Genomic DNA, 15,173 nt, shown 5'->3' on the forward strand with positions numbered 1-15,173 from the left:
GTTTGCAATTAAGCCACCGACAACGCTAATCAAGGTATCAAACTGCACCCTAGCCACAGACCATCATTTCTTTATTTCCTCTCGCGAACTTGAGTATATGCACTCTTAGAAAGTGAGATGCTATCTCTTTTGTCTTTTGTCTACCAAAAATACTACTAATATCACAAGGTGGCTTCTAAACATATGGCTCTCTCATCATTACTAGGTAGGTATTGAGATCCAAAGGCAAACGAACTGCATCCTTCAGCAAGTCGAAGATACATCGTTCATGAAGGACGGCCTTCTGCCTGGATTCCTCCTGTAACCGGTAGTTCTGTGGTCGACGGCGGTTGTGACTCTTCAATCAAGGAGGCTTCGTCTGGAGAAAGAGAGAGAAAAGATTCCTTGTATTTCGTTGTCCATCTGCGCACCTGGAAGATCACAAGTAAGACGTGAGCTAAAAAAATATAAAAAAAGCTAGATGAGACACATACTGGCGAGAAGACATGTTCCCGCTCGCCCCAATCAGCAAGGAAGACACAATATAATATAGCAGCTAATCATTATGCATAAGTTCATCATGTTCATCAGCCGACCGTGACAGCGTGAAAACTCACTAGGTATCAGGGTATAGGTGAGGATGTGGGACGCGGAGTACACCCATGGTGGACGGAAGTCTCCATCATCTTGCTCAGCGTTCTGATTTTGACTCGGAGTTGGTCGAATTACTTGGGGCTTTTTTGAGTAGGAACGTATACACGGTGTTCTGCGGGCCAATGCAGTTAGTCGAAAGTGGTTGATTGTGAACATGAAGTGAAGTACGAATAGACTTAGTGAGATCACAGCCACCAAACTCTTCAAGCGGTTCCAAGCGTGGCTGCGTGTTTCCTCCTCACGACAATCACACATTGAATGTCTCTTAACAACTTCCACTTTTCAAGGTTCCATGACACTTAGAAAGCCAGAATATCTGACTCTGCATTACTTTGCGCACTTGCCGAGCATCTTGACAAAAAAACAGGCGTACGTCTTAACAGAGTTACTGAGTATGGAATTTCGAAAGTGGAGCCTCGGTCCGAGAGCTGTAATACGAATCTCTTCCTGGCAAGTACTGGCGTCTATCATAAAATTTTCAGCTTATCAGACTGATCTAGTCTTCGCTCTACACAGAATATATTTCGGGCATCATCTCATACTACGAGACCCTTCTGGACTTCTAGTTGACCCTAGGCTTTCGAACAGGGGTATCATTCCCGGCATTCGTACTGACATGGACGCGCATTCTCCTTCGAATTCTTAGAACCTCCTACTCAGGGTCTTGATGACCTTCTGCCTCGTCTACAGGGAGCAGCAGCAGCTGAAGCCCGTCGTAGCAAATGGTGTGCATCGATCCTCTGCAATTCATCATCCCTCCCCACTCGGGCTGATCTTGAAGTTCAGGCTGAATTCCTTTCTCGCTGTGCCGCTATCAGTAAACAAACTGTTCTGACCATCGTGGAACCTGATGTTGACTTCGCTGAAGACCTCAAGAAGAGCATTGGGGTCCACTAGAGTATACTCAGTATGTTTCATGTGACGCTGCATACAGTGTGTTGCTGGAGGGTAAGAGCTACTTCTCGCCTCTGAAGAGTTCAGTCGCCAGTAATTGAATTGTTCACGCAGGTTTTTTTGATTAAGCCTTACTTTCCGCAACCCTCGAGCACTCTTCGCATTCTACTACTTCAGCTGAGGATGTTGGCCTGGCCACTGCTATAATCCTTTCTTGTCCAATTCCTATCGCAGTAGCAGGTGTCGTCTTCCTTTCATGCCAAACCTTCGTTTGCTTTCTCCTGCCCGCCCTATCCTAAACTGATATTTTTGTGCGGTGGTCTATCTGATCCTGATTCAGTGAGATCCCTCAACACGGTCAATGTCATCGCTAACGAGGTTTCTGCTAACTCTCCTCTTTCTCCTCTACCTCATCTCACATTCTTGCTATGCAGAAGTGGGTAAAAGGTGATGCTGGTGCAAAATCTGTGTTTAAGGCCAGGGGTAAGGCTTGCTCGCTCGTAGCGAAATGCGAAGCTTGAAGCCTGAAATATTAGAACTCATCTGTTTTCAGTCACCTCCCAAAATGATAGATGCTATGACTCAGGTCCGTCGCAAAATTACGATGAAGCATACCAGAAGCACATTTGAACTCATGGTGCATGTTCGATCCCAAAGCTTATCAGTTTACTGTCAGACGCTTTTGAGCAGGTTTGTTTTCATGCCTTGTGCTGTCTTCATTTCGTCAGGGGCACCGGAAATCTCTCATATGGGCAAACATGGCCTTGAAAAACGCCACATGGCCGGATCAGCACAGCGCTATTTGTCCATGTCAAAGTTCATTGGCTGTGTCCATTCATATGACAGACTTAGGTGTGGTTGGCTCATTGGTGATATTCAAGGATGGCTAAAAGGTACATATCAATGCAGACATCGCTGCCGCACGCAAGTTACACATGTACTGTCACCTGCTGACGACTGAATTTTCCTACGTCGAGTTGGTTATGCTCTCGACGCGTGGTCATGTGGTCATTCTCTCCTCATTTCGCGCCCATGTACATAGCATCATACTGCAAAGCCGGAGACAGCAGTGTCAGTAATGATGGTGCTATGTAAAAACCTTTAACAGTACATGACACCGTCGTCTCCAAGACCCAAGTTACCCTATTTGAGTTGAAAACGGGTTTCATGTCCCGCTACGTGTCCTGCCTCGTCTCACAGGTTTGCAGGTACGAAGGTTGAGAACTGTCATCGGGGACTTGAGTCCACCATTGACCTTCATGCTTTGCGGTCTAGCTGCATTTCAACCAGGTCCAAATTCTGGCTGCGCGCACTCTACTTGTCAATGGAGGCGGAATATAAAGCTCGGCGAATATCCAGAGGTCAGTCATTAACAACCCAGTTTCCAAACAAATCAATCCTCAAACTATTTGGTTATACAATGAAGCTTTCCTTCGCTGCCGTGCTTTTCTCCGTCTTTGCTCTTCCTGCTTTCGCGACGCAGGTCGAAGTGACCTACGACACCTTCTATGACAACCCATCCACTTCCCTCAACAATGTCGCTTGCTCTAACGGTGCCAATGGCCTGTTGACAAAGGGCTTCACCACCCTCGGCTCTCTTCCGTCTTTCCCCAATGTTGGGGGTGTTCCAAATGTCACTTGGAATTCGCCTCTATGTGGTTCCTGCTGGGAGTTGCAGTACACCACTACTGGGATATCCGAGAGCATCTACATTACCGCTATTGATGCGGGGTTCACATTCGATCTGTCCCTTCCGGCATTTAATGAATTGACAGACAACACTGGTGTCCCTGCGGGCAAGGTCACTGCTACCGCCACCCAGGTAGCCGAGAGCTACTGTGGCTTGTAATGATAGGCAAGTCGTTTTACAATACGTGGGTGCCGATGCAAACAAAAGCTTACTTCCGGACAAGTAGTGATGTCGCATCACCAGGATATCTTGAAGTTTCAGGAATTATTAGTTTACACTATGGACCTTTCGTCTCACCGGCTTGCTTCTTCTGCCTCTGTTGTTATATATACTTGGCTTTCGGTTTTGATTTGAAGTACAGTTGTTCACCTACTAGTACTAGTACTCACTCGTTCAATGTACCGGACTTGCATTAACTTGATTGTCCATAACTGGAAATTCGTTCTGATCTGATGCGTCATCGGCGCCTGCGGAGCTTATAAGCAATACAGACATAGGGGCTGAACAATTCATTCTCTTTCAAAGTCGCCATCATGAGTCTCTATCAACTTGCTCCCAAACCGCCCACCAAGCTCGGCATGTATCGTACCCTGGCTCCCACTGCGGGTGTACATGTTTCCCCATTCGCCTTGGGAGCCATGTCCATTGGGGACAAATGGCACCAGTACGGAATGGGTGCAATGGACAAGCAGTCTTCGGTGAAGTTGCTGGATGCGTATTTCGACGCAGGCGGGAATTTTATCGACACTGCGAACAATTAGTGAGCACCATTTTGCTGGGATGTGAACCCCCCTATTAAGTGGAACACCATAGCCAAGACGAAAGCTCAGAGGAGATCATCGGCGAGTGGGCTGAAAAGCGTGGCATTCGTGACCAGCTTGTCATTGCTACAAAGGTTTGTTGTTTCCGACACCTCATGACACAATTTTGAGGATTATCTTTGAACAGTACACTACCAATTTCAAACGAGGCTCCAATGAAGCACAGAAAGTCAATTTTACCGGAAATAATGTCAAGTCTATGCATCTCAGCGTGGAGGCGAGCCTGAAGAAACTTCGAACATCTTACATCGACATCTTATATCTTCACTGGTGGGACTTCGACACCAGTGTTGAGGAAGTCATGAACGGATTGCACATCCTCGTCCAGCAAGGAAAAGTTCTCTACCTGGTAACGCATACAAAAAGCCCCTGTCACATTATTGAGTTATTAAAATCCATTGTATCAGGGTATCTCCGATACACCTGCCTGGATTGTGTCAAAGGCAAACCAATACGCTCGTGATTACGGGAAAACCCCTTTCGTGATCTATCAAGGCATGTGGAATATTTTGGAGCGCTCATTCGAGCGCGACATAATTCCCATGGCCCGGGCTGAAGGTACAGCCGAGATGTCCTATTTAATTAGTTGACCTATTCAATTAATATTCAATAGGTATGGCACTCGCACCCTGGAACGTTCTCGCCAGCGGTAAATTCCGCACAGACGAGGAGGAGCACAGGCGCCGCGAAACGGGAGAAAAGGGAAGGGAGATGTTTACCGCAAGTTGGGAACGCACCGAAAATGAAACAAAGGTATCTCATGCGTTAGAGAAGGTAGCGAAGGAGGTCGGGGCTAGTCACATCACCGCTGGTAAGGTACATTACACTGATCATAAAAATACTTTAATCACGGGGAATGCAGTGGCCATCGCATACCTTATGCAGAAAACGCCGTACGTTTTTCCCCTTGTTGGAGGGCGCAAAGTCGAACACCTTCATGGAAACCTCGAGGCGCTTGATATATCTTTGTCCCCGGAACAGATCAAGTATTTGGAAAGCATTCTCCCGTTTGATCCGGGGTTCCCGACCTCCATGATTGTGCGCAGTTCCATCTTAGTAGTGTATATCGAGCTGATGCATCATCTCACAGGGCGATGGGTCATCTCCCACTATGCTTCTCGCACATACCGCTCATTTCGAGAAGGTCCCGCGCGTCGAACCAATCAAGCCATCGAAGAAATAATCTTCAACGTTCCATGTCCCCAAGCGTCGCGTCTACCAAGTTCTCAGTTTGTATAATATTAAAACTTTATCGATTGGCAATTAATTTGTAACTTGCATTTCATTATATGGTTCACTGAGAATCCTTCTGTATGTTCCGCACTAGGACTGAACGAGCAAAGAGTAGATTCGATCTGATTTATCAAGGTGATCAGTTATCGACCATTATCCGGCGATCACCCAATGTTTTTTGCCATGCTGCTATGAACTCTGATAGATCCTGCAGACAGAAGTGTCGCAACAGTCCCATTACAGCCATAGCCTGGCCTTCCTCGAAGTTGTCAACAGTGGGCGACTGTGCCACTATATGCATCTCGTTAGCTTCAGAACCTCGTAATTATCGCAGGCAGCCTCATGGTCCAACCAAGTGGAGTTGCCTCGGCGCGTTCTCCTGCACAGTCGCATTGGCAGAAAAATTCCTTGTTGCTTATTCTAGACTCAGTTAAAAGTCCCGAGTTTAAAATATCGTGTCAGAAAATAGTCTCGAACTTCATCTGGAGAGGCCGCAATGCGCAGCTCGCCGCGATATTTGGAATTCATGTGTGTTAACCATGCGAGTGGTATCAGTCGGTCCGTGTTATTGCCCCATGTTGGAGATTACGGGGACAATCTATCTATCGTCCACCGTGGTTGATCATCGGGCGAACCCTCTACGCGAAGATATCGCACACGGTCATGAAGCCGTGAAGGCTTTCCAAGCCAAAATTCGACTTCGCTGTATAATTTCAACGCGTAAGATTGACTTGTAGCCAAGAATAACAAAGAATCATACCTGGGGATTACCCTCCATCCACCCCAGAAATCAGGTAATGGGACATCGCCTTCTCTGTCAGATGCCTGCACTCCAAATCGTTCCTGGACCTCCGCCAATCGGTTGGCTAGGTAATCTTCCCCAATCACGTTGCTCTGATGACTTGCCCACGCACCCAAACGAGTGCCGACAGGACGGGATTTGAAGTACTCTTCACTCTCCTCTTTCGACAACTTCTCGACCCTGCCAAGCACCCTCACCTGCCTAGACATCTCACGCCAAAAGAAAAGCAGGGCAGCTTGAGGGTTCTCTTCGAGTTCTCGAGACTTGCGAGAAGTATAGTTAGTATAGAAAACAAAGCCCCGCTTGTCTAGCTGTTTGAAGAGCACCATGCGCGAAGAAGGTATACCCGATGCCGTTGCTGTGGAGAGGGTCATGGCATCTGGTTCGCGGACATTGGCTTCACGGGCTTGGTTGAACCAGATATGAAATTGCTCTAGGGGAGACGTGTGGACATTTGATGGGGTGATATGATCTGGGGTATTATATTGGACATGTCCTTGGACTTGAAGGCAATCTGCTGATTCTGTAACGGAGACTGAGGACATGAATGATGGAGAGAAGCTACTGTAGATCGAAGGTGATGAAGGGAGGCAAAAAGAAGAAGATGATGCCACCGGGATAAATCTGCGAGGTGTAATAGAGGTGATGGTACGAGTCAAGAGCATGAATTCGACCGTTGTCAAGGATAGTGCCTATTCCGAATTCAACATGGTCAAGTTGAGTAACATCTGGAATTCAAATGGCATTTGACTTCAAAAATCAACGCCGTTTGTGGATGATGTTTCGTGGTTGTTTCGTTGACCTCTGGCAAGTCAGCTGGTGCGAGAGGACTGGGCAATCGGTATCAACTGTCGAAGTTCACCGATTCCAATTATATCCCACACAATGTGTTATTCTATCAAACTTCGGATTTACAGATGGGCCTTACCGCTCTCCAACACCGACGAAAACAACCAGCTGCAGGGCAGAACTCGAAATTCACGCGCCGACTATATGGCGACCGCGGATCATAGGCTATCCAGCGTCATGCGAGAAGCTTTCTAATAGTACTACGATCATATTCTAGAGAACACCAGGCAAGCGCGAGAAGGCGTAAATGAACAAAATTTAACGTTCAGCAACATCGCGAACCGATTTGAAGCGAATACCCCATGCATCATGTACGGCATATCCATCTTATCGATGAACAGGTATCTCACAATCAGTTAGAATCTTTTTCGGGTTCATAGAACACATGCCGAGGTTGGCGGAATATCCTTCAAAGGATCCTCTCGAAATAAGTGAAGCTGTCTGCAATGCTCACAACTCACTTGGCTTTCTGTAAGATTGTAGTCTCACCGACCGAGTTTTCAACTTCCCAAGTCTGTACTGCGGCAAGCTTGAATCACCCGCATATAGAATGGCATACGTACGTTGTTGGTGTTTGAACGATTTTACGAGACGAACTTCCCTTCTGATTACGTGCAACTATGTACAAAGATAGGCTGGCACGTCAGTAAACGCTTGTCACTCTCGATTAGGAGTAGCTCGACTCACGGGCTCGCTAACGTGGCGTCTGTTCAAATCAGGATGCAAGTTTGTGAATTAATTATGATGAGAACACCGATAGGCTTACCTCGGGCACAGCAACAAATTGATGAAGAAGGCGGCGAACTCGCTTGGCATAGTATCCATGTCGTCTGACAGCACGTCGAACGACCCCCGGCAAACTAGACGTTGACAAGCACAGGAGTCACACAGGGGTTATCATCCAAGCTTGTTGCCAGCAGGATGCGACCAAAATTTTCTGGAGCTCGTTTTAACCGATTTCCCCCAATAGTAAGGGCAGGAACAGTTACCAACCTAGTATATGACCCTTCAGTTGTCACAGGTTGCTACCTCTCGTCTTTTATGGGCGCCAGCTAGCTGCTCTTAGTAGCCTCTTACTAGTCGGCCCGCGAAAACGGAAGTAATGAACCTTGATCCCCTCAACATGCGCAAGATAGGATTTCGATAACTTCATCGGGCCGTAGTGGGGGGGCTATTGCCTAATAGTACCTAACCCCGACCCTCGATCTTGTGTGTGACTGGTCCAACTGGGAATGAACAATTAGAATTGATTTCCCCGAGCAAGCGTTTGACTAAAGTGGTGACGAGGCACTGATCTCCGTTGACTGGCGCCTTTTGGCCGAGGGACTCCCCAGTACAAACATTTAGTAACGGTGCCCACGATGACACACTTCAACATACCACTAGATACTTATCAACCAGGTACCATGAAAGTACTAGATGGAAAGCTGTCAAGTTTGATATCGCTGGTTGGACGGCCAAGGAGGTTCCAGGCCAGGAGTACCACTAAATTTGTAATCGACGAGGGAAAGGTACTGAGGGCTCGTATCCAACAGAGGCCCTGGACAGGTCCAATGAAGGGCGACTGCTGGTTTCATGATGCGACTATCTGTGTGCGCTGGCAAATGAGGCACAGCTACTCATCCCGGCGTTTGGAGCTTAGACAAACAAGGAATTGAGTTGATCAGAATGATAATGTCTGATGGATTCGTGAGCGATCCTCGATTGGTATAGTGTAAACGAGCGAGTCGGGTCCTCGACGTAAACGCTAGTAGTTAGCCAAACTTTGGAAAGTTCTGCTTCAAAGCTTCGAGAGAAACCTGAAAATAGGACAACCACGTGCCTGAGATTGCCGGCATATTCCGATTAGGATCTGAGATACATCCAGCGAAATGATTTCTTAGAGGTCTTCATCAACTCTTCATCTCCTGGTTTTCACTCTTCTCTTACCTCCACTGGCACAACGCATTAGTCCCGTATCCATCTTGCCTAGTCGTCCAGTAAACGCATTCAATTCTCAGTAATGCACTCCATATCCGACTTGACAACATTCTGTCGGAAGACGACCGGTGACGTCCCTCCGAAACTTGTGGTATGTATCCATTCCCTCTACTCGTTCACTGTTCGTCATCCTTTTGTAGGGCGCGTCTACCACAGTCGTAGGGTCGAAGATGTATCTCTTTGTGCGTAGCAAGTTGCTCTCTATCGTCCTTTCTCATTAAAGCATCATATATTAGGGTGGGCGCCTAGTCACCGAACGCCGCATGGTCTCGGATCTATACGTGTTCGACTTGGAGACCTTCGTTTGGGAGAGAATCACACCATCTCCAGAGGATGATATCCCGGACGCACGATATTTCCATAGCACAGAGACCTGTGAGTTTCCCCACCTGGCTAATTGTCGCCCAGCTCTTATGCAGATTGGATTTGTCATAAGGGAACAATCAACTAATCGTCTTCGGTGGTATGGGCAGCACACCGAACTCTAGTAATCCAGAAGACCTTTGTGTACTCAATGACGTCCGTTTCTTCGACTTGTCAGTAATGCACTGGCTTCCCGCAACAGCTACTAACAGTGCCTCTGCGGAGTCTGGCACGGAGACGTTGGTTCCAAAGCCTCGATATGCACATCTATCATCTGTTTCATCCGATCGTCTTTTCATCATCGGAGGCCAAGACCTATCGAATGTTTGGCTGGATGACATCTATGTGTACGATTTATTGGGTAGAGCTTGGGTTCAACGCCGAAACTTTCCCCACCATTGTGGTACCTATCGTAGTGTAGCCGTCTCCGCAAACCAACGCGTCCGAATACCGCAGGAGGAAGTCCACTCGACGGATACCACCACCATGTTAGGTCCCCCTGGGGCACGATTTCGGCCCGAAAAGTCCCCTCCTTCAGCTCAAGCATTCACCTCATCCGATTCGTTGGTCCATATGCCTTATTCAGCCCCCCCAACCGACGACTTTCCGAATGACATCTATCTGTACAGCAATTACAACGTAAGTTGTTAACCGTCGTGACCGCTTCGTTTAGGCCTGATGACATATCTGTCGCAAAGTTCACAGACGTCAAGCGGGAATTCGAGGTCTTTTCTCCAATGCCAGACACAGATTTCACAATCACAGATCGTTCCACAGATATGACAGGCACGTCATTCCCTCCAGGACTCCGTTTTCCTTCAGGTGCTATCCTGGGCACGCACTTCATCATTGCTGGCACGTACCTGGCGCATACATACCAATCCTATTCTATCTGGGCGTTGGATATGTTGACCATGACTTGGTCACGTATTGACTCCGGGAGCGCCATGGCGACTGGATCCTGGTTTCGTGCCTGTTTGTGGGCAGAGGCGAATAAATTTATGATCTTCGGAAACCGGAATGGCAACCTCATCGAAGATTACAATCGCCGGCTTCTCAGTTGGGATCACGTTGCTGTCATTGATCTGGAGTCGTTTGGAATCTATCAACCTCCACCTCTGCAAATCGATATACCAATGCAGGAGTTTGGATTATCAGCCCTGGAAGAGGGTATTCTTGCTGATTTTGAAATCATTTGTGACGACGGGCGCAAAGTCAAATGTTCGAGGAAGACTCTTGAGGATCGTTGGCCCTGGTTCAAAGATCAAAGGAACAAGTTCTTGGCGCGGGCCCGGCAGGCAATAGAGATCTTGCCATCATCTTCCATGGACGTTGGCCTTCCGGACCTCCCTGGCACACCAGGGTCCTCGGAAGCGCGTCCAGACCCACGTCTCACGCCACGCGCCTTCAACCTATCCGAACCTTACCCAATCACGCTCGCGTTATTACAGTATTTCTATTCATTAGCGCTCATCACTCCTCTTCAACACGCACCTGCGGTGTTGAGCCAATTGCTGATCCTCTCGAGTACTTACCAAATCCACCACCTCGAATCCCTTGTAAAACATGCGATGCATCGGGCTCTTTCCAATTCAACTTCTGTAGGTGTGTACGAAGTCGCAACGCTGTGTAGCTGTCGGAGCCTTCAAATTAGGTTTGTTTATCCAGAACCTCTTGACAGCATATTTTGACTTTTTTTTCCGTTCAGGGCACTCAAGACAGTTATGGTGAATATTTCGAACACGATAGGGTCTCTTGTCAGAGCTGACATGGTTCTCAACTCCTAGTCTTACAGCCAGAAAAGGACCGGTCGTTCCCGCGCTGACAGTAAGAACGGAGGCGGTGGTCGCAACCCTGACCCCAGTGACAGCGATAACCCTGGTCGTTCGAGCGATACTGTCCCTACACCAAGTCGCAGCCGTGGCGGTGGTGTTTCGGACGCAAAGTTATCTAGCTCTCTCGATCAGCAGAGCAGTACTGGCTCGACAACAAGAGGCTTCACAGTTAATTCCAGTAAGCGATGCTTTGAATACCGTGAGTAAAAATGAAGCATTCTAATCCTGCGATTTGGGTATCATGTAGCTTTTCCCACTCGTGATAGATCATCATCATGCCAGAACTCGGCTGCCACCGCAACTGCGACAGTTTCTCAAGTAATACAGGTTTCACATAAGAACACACCTTCTGACTCTACGTTAACGCCGCGACGGAAACGATCCATGGCACGCAGCAACAGAACATTCAGTGTCATTTCGGCACATACGGACTTTGAGATATGCGCCGTAGCCGACCTCCTGTCGCCTGCAATATCGCATCCACGGAGCTATGCCGAAGAGCAAGAGCGCGTTGGGGTCGCAATAGATGATGTCGATGATTTCCTTGATCCCAGCAATGGTATTCACACTGCCGGAAAGGCTCCTACCATGCCGTATCTTCTTCTAGAGCACGAAGAACCTCTTTCGCCTTCCTTCGGATCCCATTCCATGACCAGCTCAGCCACTTACTCAGAGTCAGACTTCGACATCTCAGATGATTATTCTGGCTCTCCTAATTCCTCCTACCCTGCTTTCCACCTTCCGCGCCGCTCAAAGACGCGATCACGTGCTAGCAACGGGCACGTAAGTGCCAGCGACAGCGATACACCATCCTTGTCGTCTTCAACGACGTCTTTCAACTCAAATACATCACCTCCTACCAGCCCTGTCACTCTCCAAACTCCCGTTGATCCTCCGGCTGTTGCTAACCAACAGCTCACCATCATCGAGGAGCGAATAGCTGAAGACCAGGACATGACTGGTTGTCACTATTCTGACTCGGGCAGCGTCGTCTTTTCACCCGATTACACAACACAGTCACTACGGAAGCCATTTAACACACGAATTCCTGACACGCGACCGAAAGGTCGCGTGTTCAATGTAGAACACCTGCGACTCAATGTCAATGTTCAACCCGCAGTCACCGACCGCTTTCCATCCATATCGCCTGCACCTTCTTCGACCTTTGATGTCAGCTCACCCATGAGCAGCACCTTTTCCCCGACAAGTGTCTATACATCGATGACCAGCCCTCACCCTGCGAAGCCATACTCTTCGAACCGTTTCCTCTCCCCGGTCACGAGCAGTGGCAAGGCTCCGAGCGTGCTTGAAAGCGCGTGGTCAGAGTCTCCAACTGCGAGCGTCGTAACATCCAAAACTGCTCGCAAGGAAGACAGCAAAGCAGAGAAGGCGCGGAAATTGGAGGAAAAGAAACGGAAGAAGGCCGAGGCTAAAGCTGAGTCCAAGGCCAGGACGGAGAGATTGGCGGAGGAGTTGAAGGAGCGCCAACGGCGCAAAGTTGCCACACTTGACAGGCAGTCATTGCACTCCCATCGGTCATTTGGTCGTGTTCGACGGCATTGGGATGGTGACATTTCTATGTACGATGGTTTGGGCGCCCTTTGATTGCCGTTCTCGTTTTCATTTACTCTTTGCTATCCTTGTCCCTGGATTTTATCGTATATATATATCATGTTCATTTTGCATACATTTACAACGTCGTCCTATCTGTCATTAATGTACCACGCAATGTACCGGATTAGTTCTCAAACCTATTGGAAACTCATTCCAGCGGCTTTGAGGTGAAGATAACGATAAAATGATTATTAGAATTGGAAAGAGAAAGGGAGACATGAAATCCGTGGTGGCAATGACATCTGAGCTAGTCATAATCACGGTGAAAATTTTTTCACATGCAACCTGAACTCCGTCACAGCATTAAGCTCGTTGTAGTTACTAAGGTGAAGAGGGAAAAGGGTGACCCTCAATGCTCATAGTCCATCAATCAGAAAGGAGTTTGTAGGGAGATCTGTCACTGTTGCATTGCCTCGACTTTCCGCCATCTCCGGCTCTAATTGCCTAGCGGCATCGGCAGTTATAGCAGCAAAGACGGGTGGGCTGCCTTGAGTACCTGTCATTGATGCATCGGTGGAAAAGACCGAATCTCCCGAAAAACGGGGGGCGATGATGTGATTATCTGGAAGCCAAAGCATTAGTACGAGGACAGAGAACAAATAGGGGTCAGTCTGGAACTTACATTCCCTTGCATGCGCTGTGGCCGGCGTTGAGTAAACTTTAAACATGTTTCTCCAAACAACAATCCACTCACCAAGATCTTTCTGTCTGCTGCAGGAGGTGCCTTCCTTACAGTCAGGTCGACGCGTCACAGTTTCCTGGAGAAAACCCTTCTGCCTTTCTCGTATCCACCAGTCCTTGATACCCCAGAGCATGACTTCTGTAGCACATTGTCTACATATCCTATTTCTCGGCGCATCTGGATTCTCATCAATCCCAGCGGTGACGCTGTGGATATCCACGAACAAGTCGAGCTCTATCAGGGGACGGAAACCATTAGGCTGGGAGAGGATGTGTGATGCAACCTACACCGCGTCAAAATTATGTAGGGTCGTGATCAAAAAGGACCATAACTAACCTCGCGATAAATATGCCGAGGTGAAATTTCTTGAGCGGTCAGGTAATCAAGCATGATATCGACCTCGACGGTATTATGATCGAAACATCCATAAACTTCGGATGATTGGATGAGATCACCGAGGTCAGACATATTGTGAGGGTGCTGAGACAGCAGAGGTGCTGCCAAACAACGCCCTGGTACACCAACACCGCAAAATGAGACCTGGCATAGGTCACATTTTGTTGTGGAAGGAGCGCGCAAGGCAAGAAGATTTTCGCTAATAGCCAAGGTAAGAGAAAGTCGAGGGGTAGTAGCATTCACATACCAGTTTCCGCAAAACGCATGACCAGGCGGATTACCTAGAGTACAAACAATTAAGATAGCTCTTTGGTAATGAAAGTAATAACGCAACATACCGTCATCCAAGTGCCACGCACGCTCTGGATCGACGCCGTAATCGATGACGGGCTGAGGACACCTCCAACCGAATGCATTATCAGGCGCACAATGAGGACAAGGGCGAACATAATCCGCGTTTTGATTTAGGTTGGGTTCCGGGGACGCCTCTCGTGGCGTTGGGATCTAGAAAACACGTGCTTGAGACATGTAAATGAACTGAGTCCCTGAACTACGCACCCTCATAGAACATCCAGCCTTGTATACCTCATCCGCTTGAATTCGTTCTCGTTCAGCGCGCTCTCGTGATGGATCGGCACGTAAAAGAATATCGACGATCGATTGCAGTGGGCGTGATGGTGTAACGATAGTAGATACCCCTCGACATGCAGGACAATTTGTACCTCCATTCTGCAGTTGGCAGTCGTTAGATCAATAGCTCCGTGACAACACAAAAATGGGAAAAGAATGAACGTGTGCAGCCAGCATGATGACCCGATGTGTCGGGTGAGCGCATGGTGTGCCACGAACGACTGTAGACCAAAAACTCACACGAATCCACAATACGCAACAGCTTGACGGAGGTCAGCATTGGTATACGACTACATTCTGAAAGAGCCATACCTGCCGCAGAAGAAATGCTGACAAGGGGACACCACCACTGGTCGGTACACCAGCTCAGTGCAACAACCGCATTGAAGTTCTTGAGCAAGATCCTCTGCTAGGGCCTCATAATATGGTTTAGCGACAGACTTCTCAATATCTGGCTCATTTCCCAAATCCTCCTTGAACCGCTTCTTGCTCGTCTCGTCCTCAAGTCCTTCGAATGAGGAAGGGGGCCCACGTTTCAGGGCTGAGCTAGAAGTGCCTCCACTGCGGGACATTGACAGCCCCATCATGGAGACGGATGTATCTGAATGCGAGGGTTGCAGTTCTTCCATTGTTCTTGAGAGTTTGAAGAAAGATGTGAATGTTGTGAAGAGCTTCTAAGGTCTTTAGTACTTAAAGTCACTGACAAACAATCACTTTCTATTTTGGGCCTCATTCACTACATGTAGCGTCA

At 48.1% G+C, this 15,173-nt stretch overlaps 6 protein-coding genes across 6 annotated transcripts; 3 read left to right on the forward strand and 3 right to left on the reverse strand.

Moving 5' to 3' along the window:
* Positions 1–47: 47 nt before the first annotated feature.
* On the reverse strand, positions 48–824 carry F5147DRAFT_684351 (uncharacterized protein). Its single transcript, XM_041436592.1, has 3 exons — positions 597–824; positions 474–535; positions 48–410 (listed from the first exon to the last, which is right to left on the reverse strand). Exons 1-3 carry the CDS (start codon positions 787–789, stop codon positions 267–269), a joined length of 399 nt encoding a protein of 132 aa, XP_041295158.1. The 5' UTR covers positions 790–824; the 3' UTR covers positions 48–266.
* A 1,962-nt stretch (positions 825–2,786) lies between these two features.
* Positions 2,787–3,376, forward strand: F5147DRAFT_771291 (Cerato-platanin-domain-containing protein; the record flags this gene model as incomplete). The annotated part of the gene is made up of 2 exons (XM_041441219.1): positions 2,787–2,888; positions 2,954–3,376. 2 exons carry the CDS (start codon positions 2,787–2,789, stop codon positions 3,374–3,376), a joined length of 525 nt encoding a protein of 174 aa, XP_041295159.1.
* Positions 3,377–3,741: 365 nt separating this feature from the next.
* Positions 3,742–5,300, forward strand: F5147DRAFT_684360 (Aldo/keto reductase). The gene is made up of 7 exons (XM_041436593.1): positions 3,742–3,977; positions 4,031–4,112; positions 4,166–4,387; positions 4,446–4,596; positions 4,652–4,849; positions 4,901–5,076; positions 5,129–5,300. Exons 1-7 carry the CDS (start codon positions 3,751–3,753, stop codon positions 5,219–5,221), a joined length of 1,149 nt encoding a protein of 382 aa, XP_041295160.1. The 5' UTR covers positions 3,742–3,750; the 3' UTR covers positions 5,222–5,300.
* Positions 5,301–5,662: 362 nt separating this feature from the next.
* Positions 5,663–7,002, reverse strand: F5147DRAFT_684365 (pyridoxamine 5'-phosphate oxidase). The gene is made up of 2 exons (XM_041436594.1): positions 6,032–7,002; positions 5,663–5,974 (listed from the first exon to the last, which is right to left on the reverse strand). The coding sequence occupies exons 1-2, from the start codon at positions 6,736–6,738 to the stop codon at positions 5,857–5,859; spliced, it is 825 nt and encodes a 274-aa protein (XP_041295161.1). The 5' UTR covers positions 6,739–7,002; the 3' UTR covers positions 5,663–5,856.
* A 1,809-nt stretch (positions 7,003–8,811) lies between these two features.
* Positions 8,812–12,878, forward strand: F5147DRAFT_684373 (uncharacterized protein). Its single transcript, XM_041436595.1, has 8 exons — positions 8,812–8,993; positions 9,043–9,084; positions 9,139–9,277; positions 9,339–9,904; positions 9,964–10,919; positions 10,974–10,992; positions 11,053–11,278; positions 11,348–12,878. The coding sequence occupies exons 1-8, from the start codon at positions 8,925–8,927 to the stop codon at positions 12,703–12,705; spliced, it is 3,375 nt and encodes a 1,124-aa protein (XP_041295162.1). The 5' UTR covers positions 8,812–8,924; the 3' UTR covers positions 12,706–12,878.
* F5147DRAFT_835440 (uncharacterized protein) lies at positions 12,879–15,122 on the reverse strand. The gene is made up of 9 exons (XM_041443965.1): positions 14,735–15,122; positions 14,663–14,684; positions 14,351–14,521; positions 14,131–14,296; positions 14,040–14,073; positions 13,733–13,991; positions 13,409–13,679; positions 13,337–13,351; positions 12,879–13,276 (listed from the first exon to the last, which is right to left on the reverse strand). Exons 1-9 carry the CDS (start codon positions 15,049–15,051, stop codon positions 13,071–13,073), a joined length of 1,461 nt encoding a protein of 486 aa, XP_041295163.1. The 5' UTR covers positions 15,052–15,122; the 3' UTR covers positions 12,879–13,070.
* Between the last annotated feature and the right edge of the window lie 51 nt (positions 15,123–15,173).

Source organism: Suillus discolor (assembly GCF_016758755.1).
Source record: "Suillus discolor strain FC423 chromosome Unknown F5147scaffold_15, whole genome shotgun sequence".
NCBI classification, from domain to species: Eukaryota; Fungi; Basidiomycota; class Agaricomycetes; order Boletales; family Suillaceae; genus Suillus; species Suillus discolor.

What these genes read in the sequence shown, in the direction of transcription:
- F5147DRAFT_684351 (XM_041436592.1), bottom strand. Translation starts at nt 789, where the DNA reads ATGTTCACAATCAACCACTTTCGACTAACTGCATTGGCCCGCAGAACA. An exon ending in CACCTATACCCTGATACCTA is followed by an intron (nt 536 to 596) that starts GTGAGTTTTCAC and finishes CATAATGATTAG; the next exon opens with CTGCTATATTATATTGTGTC. An exon ending in GGGAACATGTCTTCTCGCCA is followed by an intron (nt 411 to 473) that starts GTATGTGTCTCA and finishes GTGATCTTCCAG; the next exon opens with GTGCGCAGATGGACAACGAA.
- F5147DRAFT_684360 (XM_041436593.1), top strand. Translation starts at nt 3,751, where the DNA reads ATGAGTCTCTATCAACTTGCTCCCAAACCGCCCACCAAGCTCGGCATG. An exon ending in AAGGAAAAGTTCTCTACCTG is followed by an intron (nt 4,388 to 4,445) that starts GTAACGCATACA and finishes CCATTGTATCAG; the next exon opens with GGTATCTCCGATACACCTGC. An exon ending in TCCCATGGCCCGGGCTGAAG is followed by an intron (nt 4,597 to 4,651) that starts GTACAGCCGAGA and finishes AATATTCAATAG; the next exon opens with GTATGGCACTCGCACCCTGG.
- F5147DRAFT_684365 (XM_041436594.1), bottom strand. Translation starts at nt 6,738, where the DNA reads ATGCTCTTGACTCGTACCATCACCTCTATTACACCTCGCAGATTTATC. An exon ending in GGATGGAGGGTAATCCCCAG is followed by an intron (nt 5,975 to 6,031) that starts GTATGATTCTTT and finishes GAAATTATACAG; the next exon opens with CGAAGTCGAATTTTGGCTTG.
- F5147DRAFT_684373 (XM_041436595.1), top strand. Translation starts at nt 8,925, where the DNA reads ATGCACTCCATATCCGACTTGACAACATTCTGTCGGAAGACGACCGGT. An exon ending in ACGTCCCTCCGAAACTTGTG is followed by an intron (nt 8,994 to 9,042) that starts GTATGTATCCAT and finishes ATCCTTTTGTAG; the next exon opens with GGCGCGTCTACCACAGTCGT. An exon ending in AGGCTTCACAGTTAATTCCA is followed by an intron (nt 11,279 to 11,347) that starts GTAAGCGATGCT and finishes GGTATCATGTAG; the next exon opens with CTTTTCCCACTCGTGATAGA.
- F5147DRAFT_835440 (XM_041443965.1), bottom strand. Translation starts at nt 15,051, where the DNA reads ATGGAAGAACTGCAACCCTCGCATTCAGATACATCCGTCTCCATGATG. An exon ending in TGCGTGGCACTTGGATGACG is followed by an intron (nt 14,074 to 14,130) that starts GTATGTTGCGTT and finishes TTTGTACTCTAG; the next exon opens with GTAATCCGCCTGGTCATGCG. An exon ending in CTCGGCATATTTATCGCGAG is followed by an intron (nt 13,680 to 13,732) that starts GTTAGTTATGGT and finishes GACGCGGTGTAG; the next exon opens with GTTGCATCACACATCCTCTC.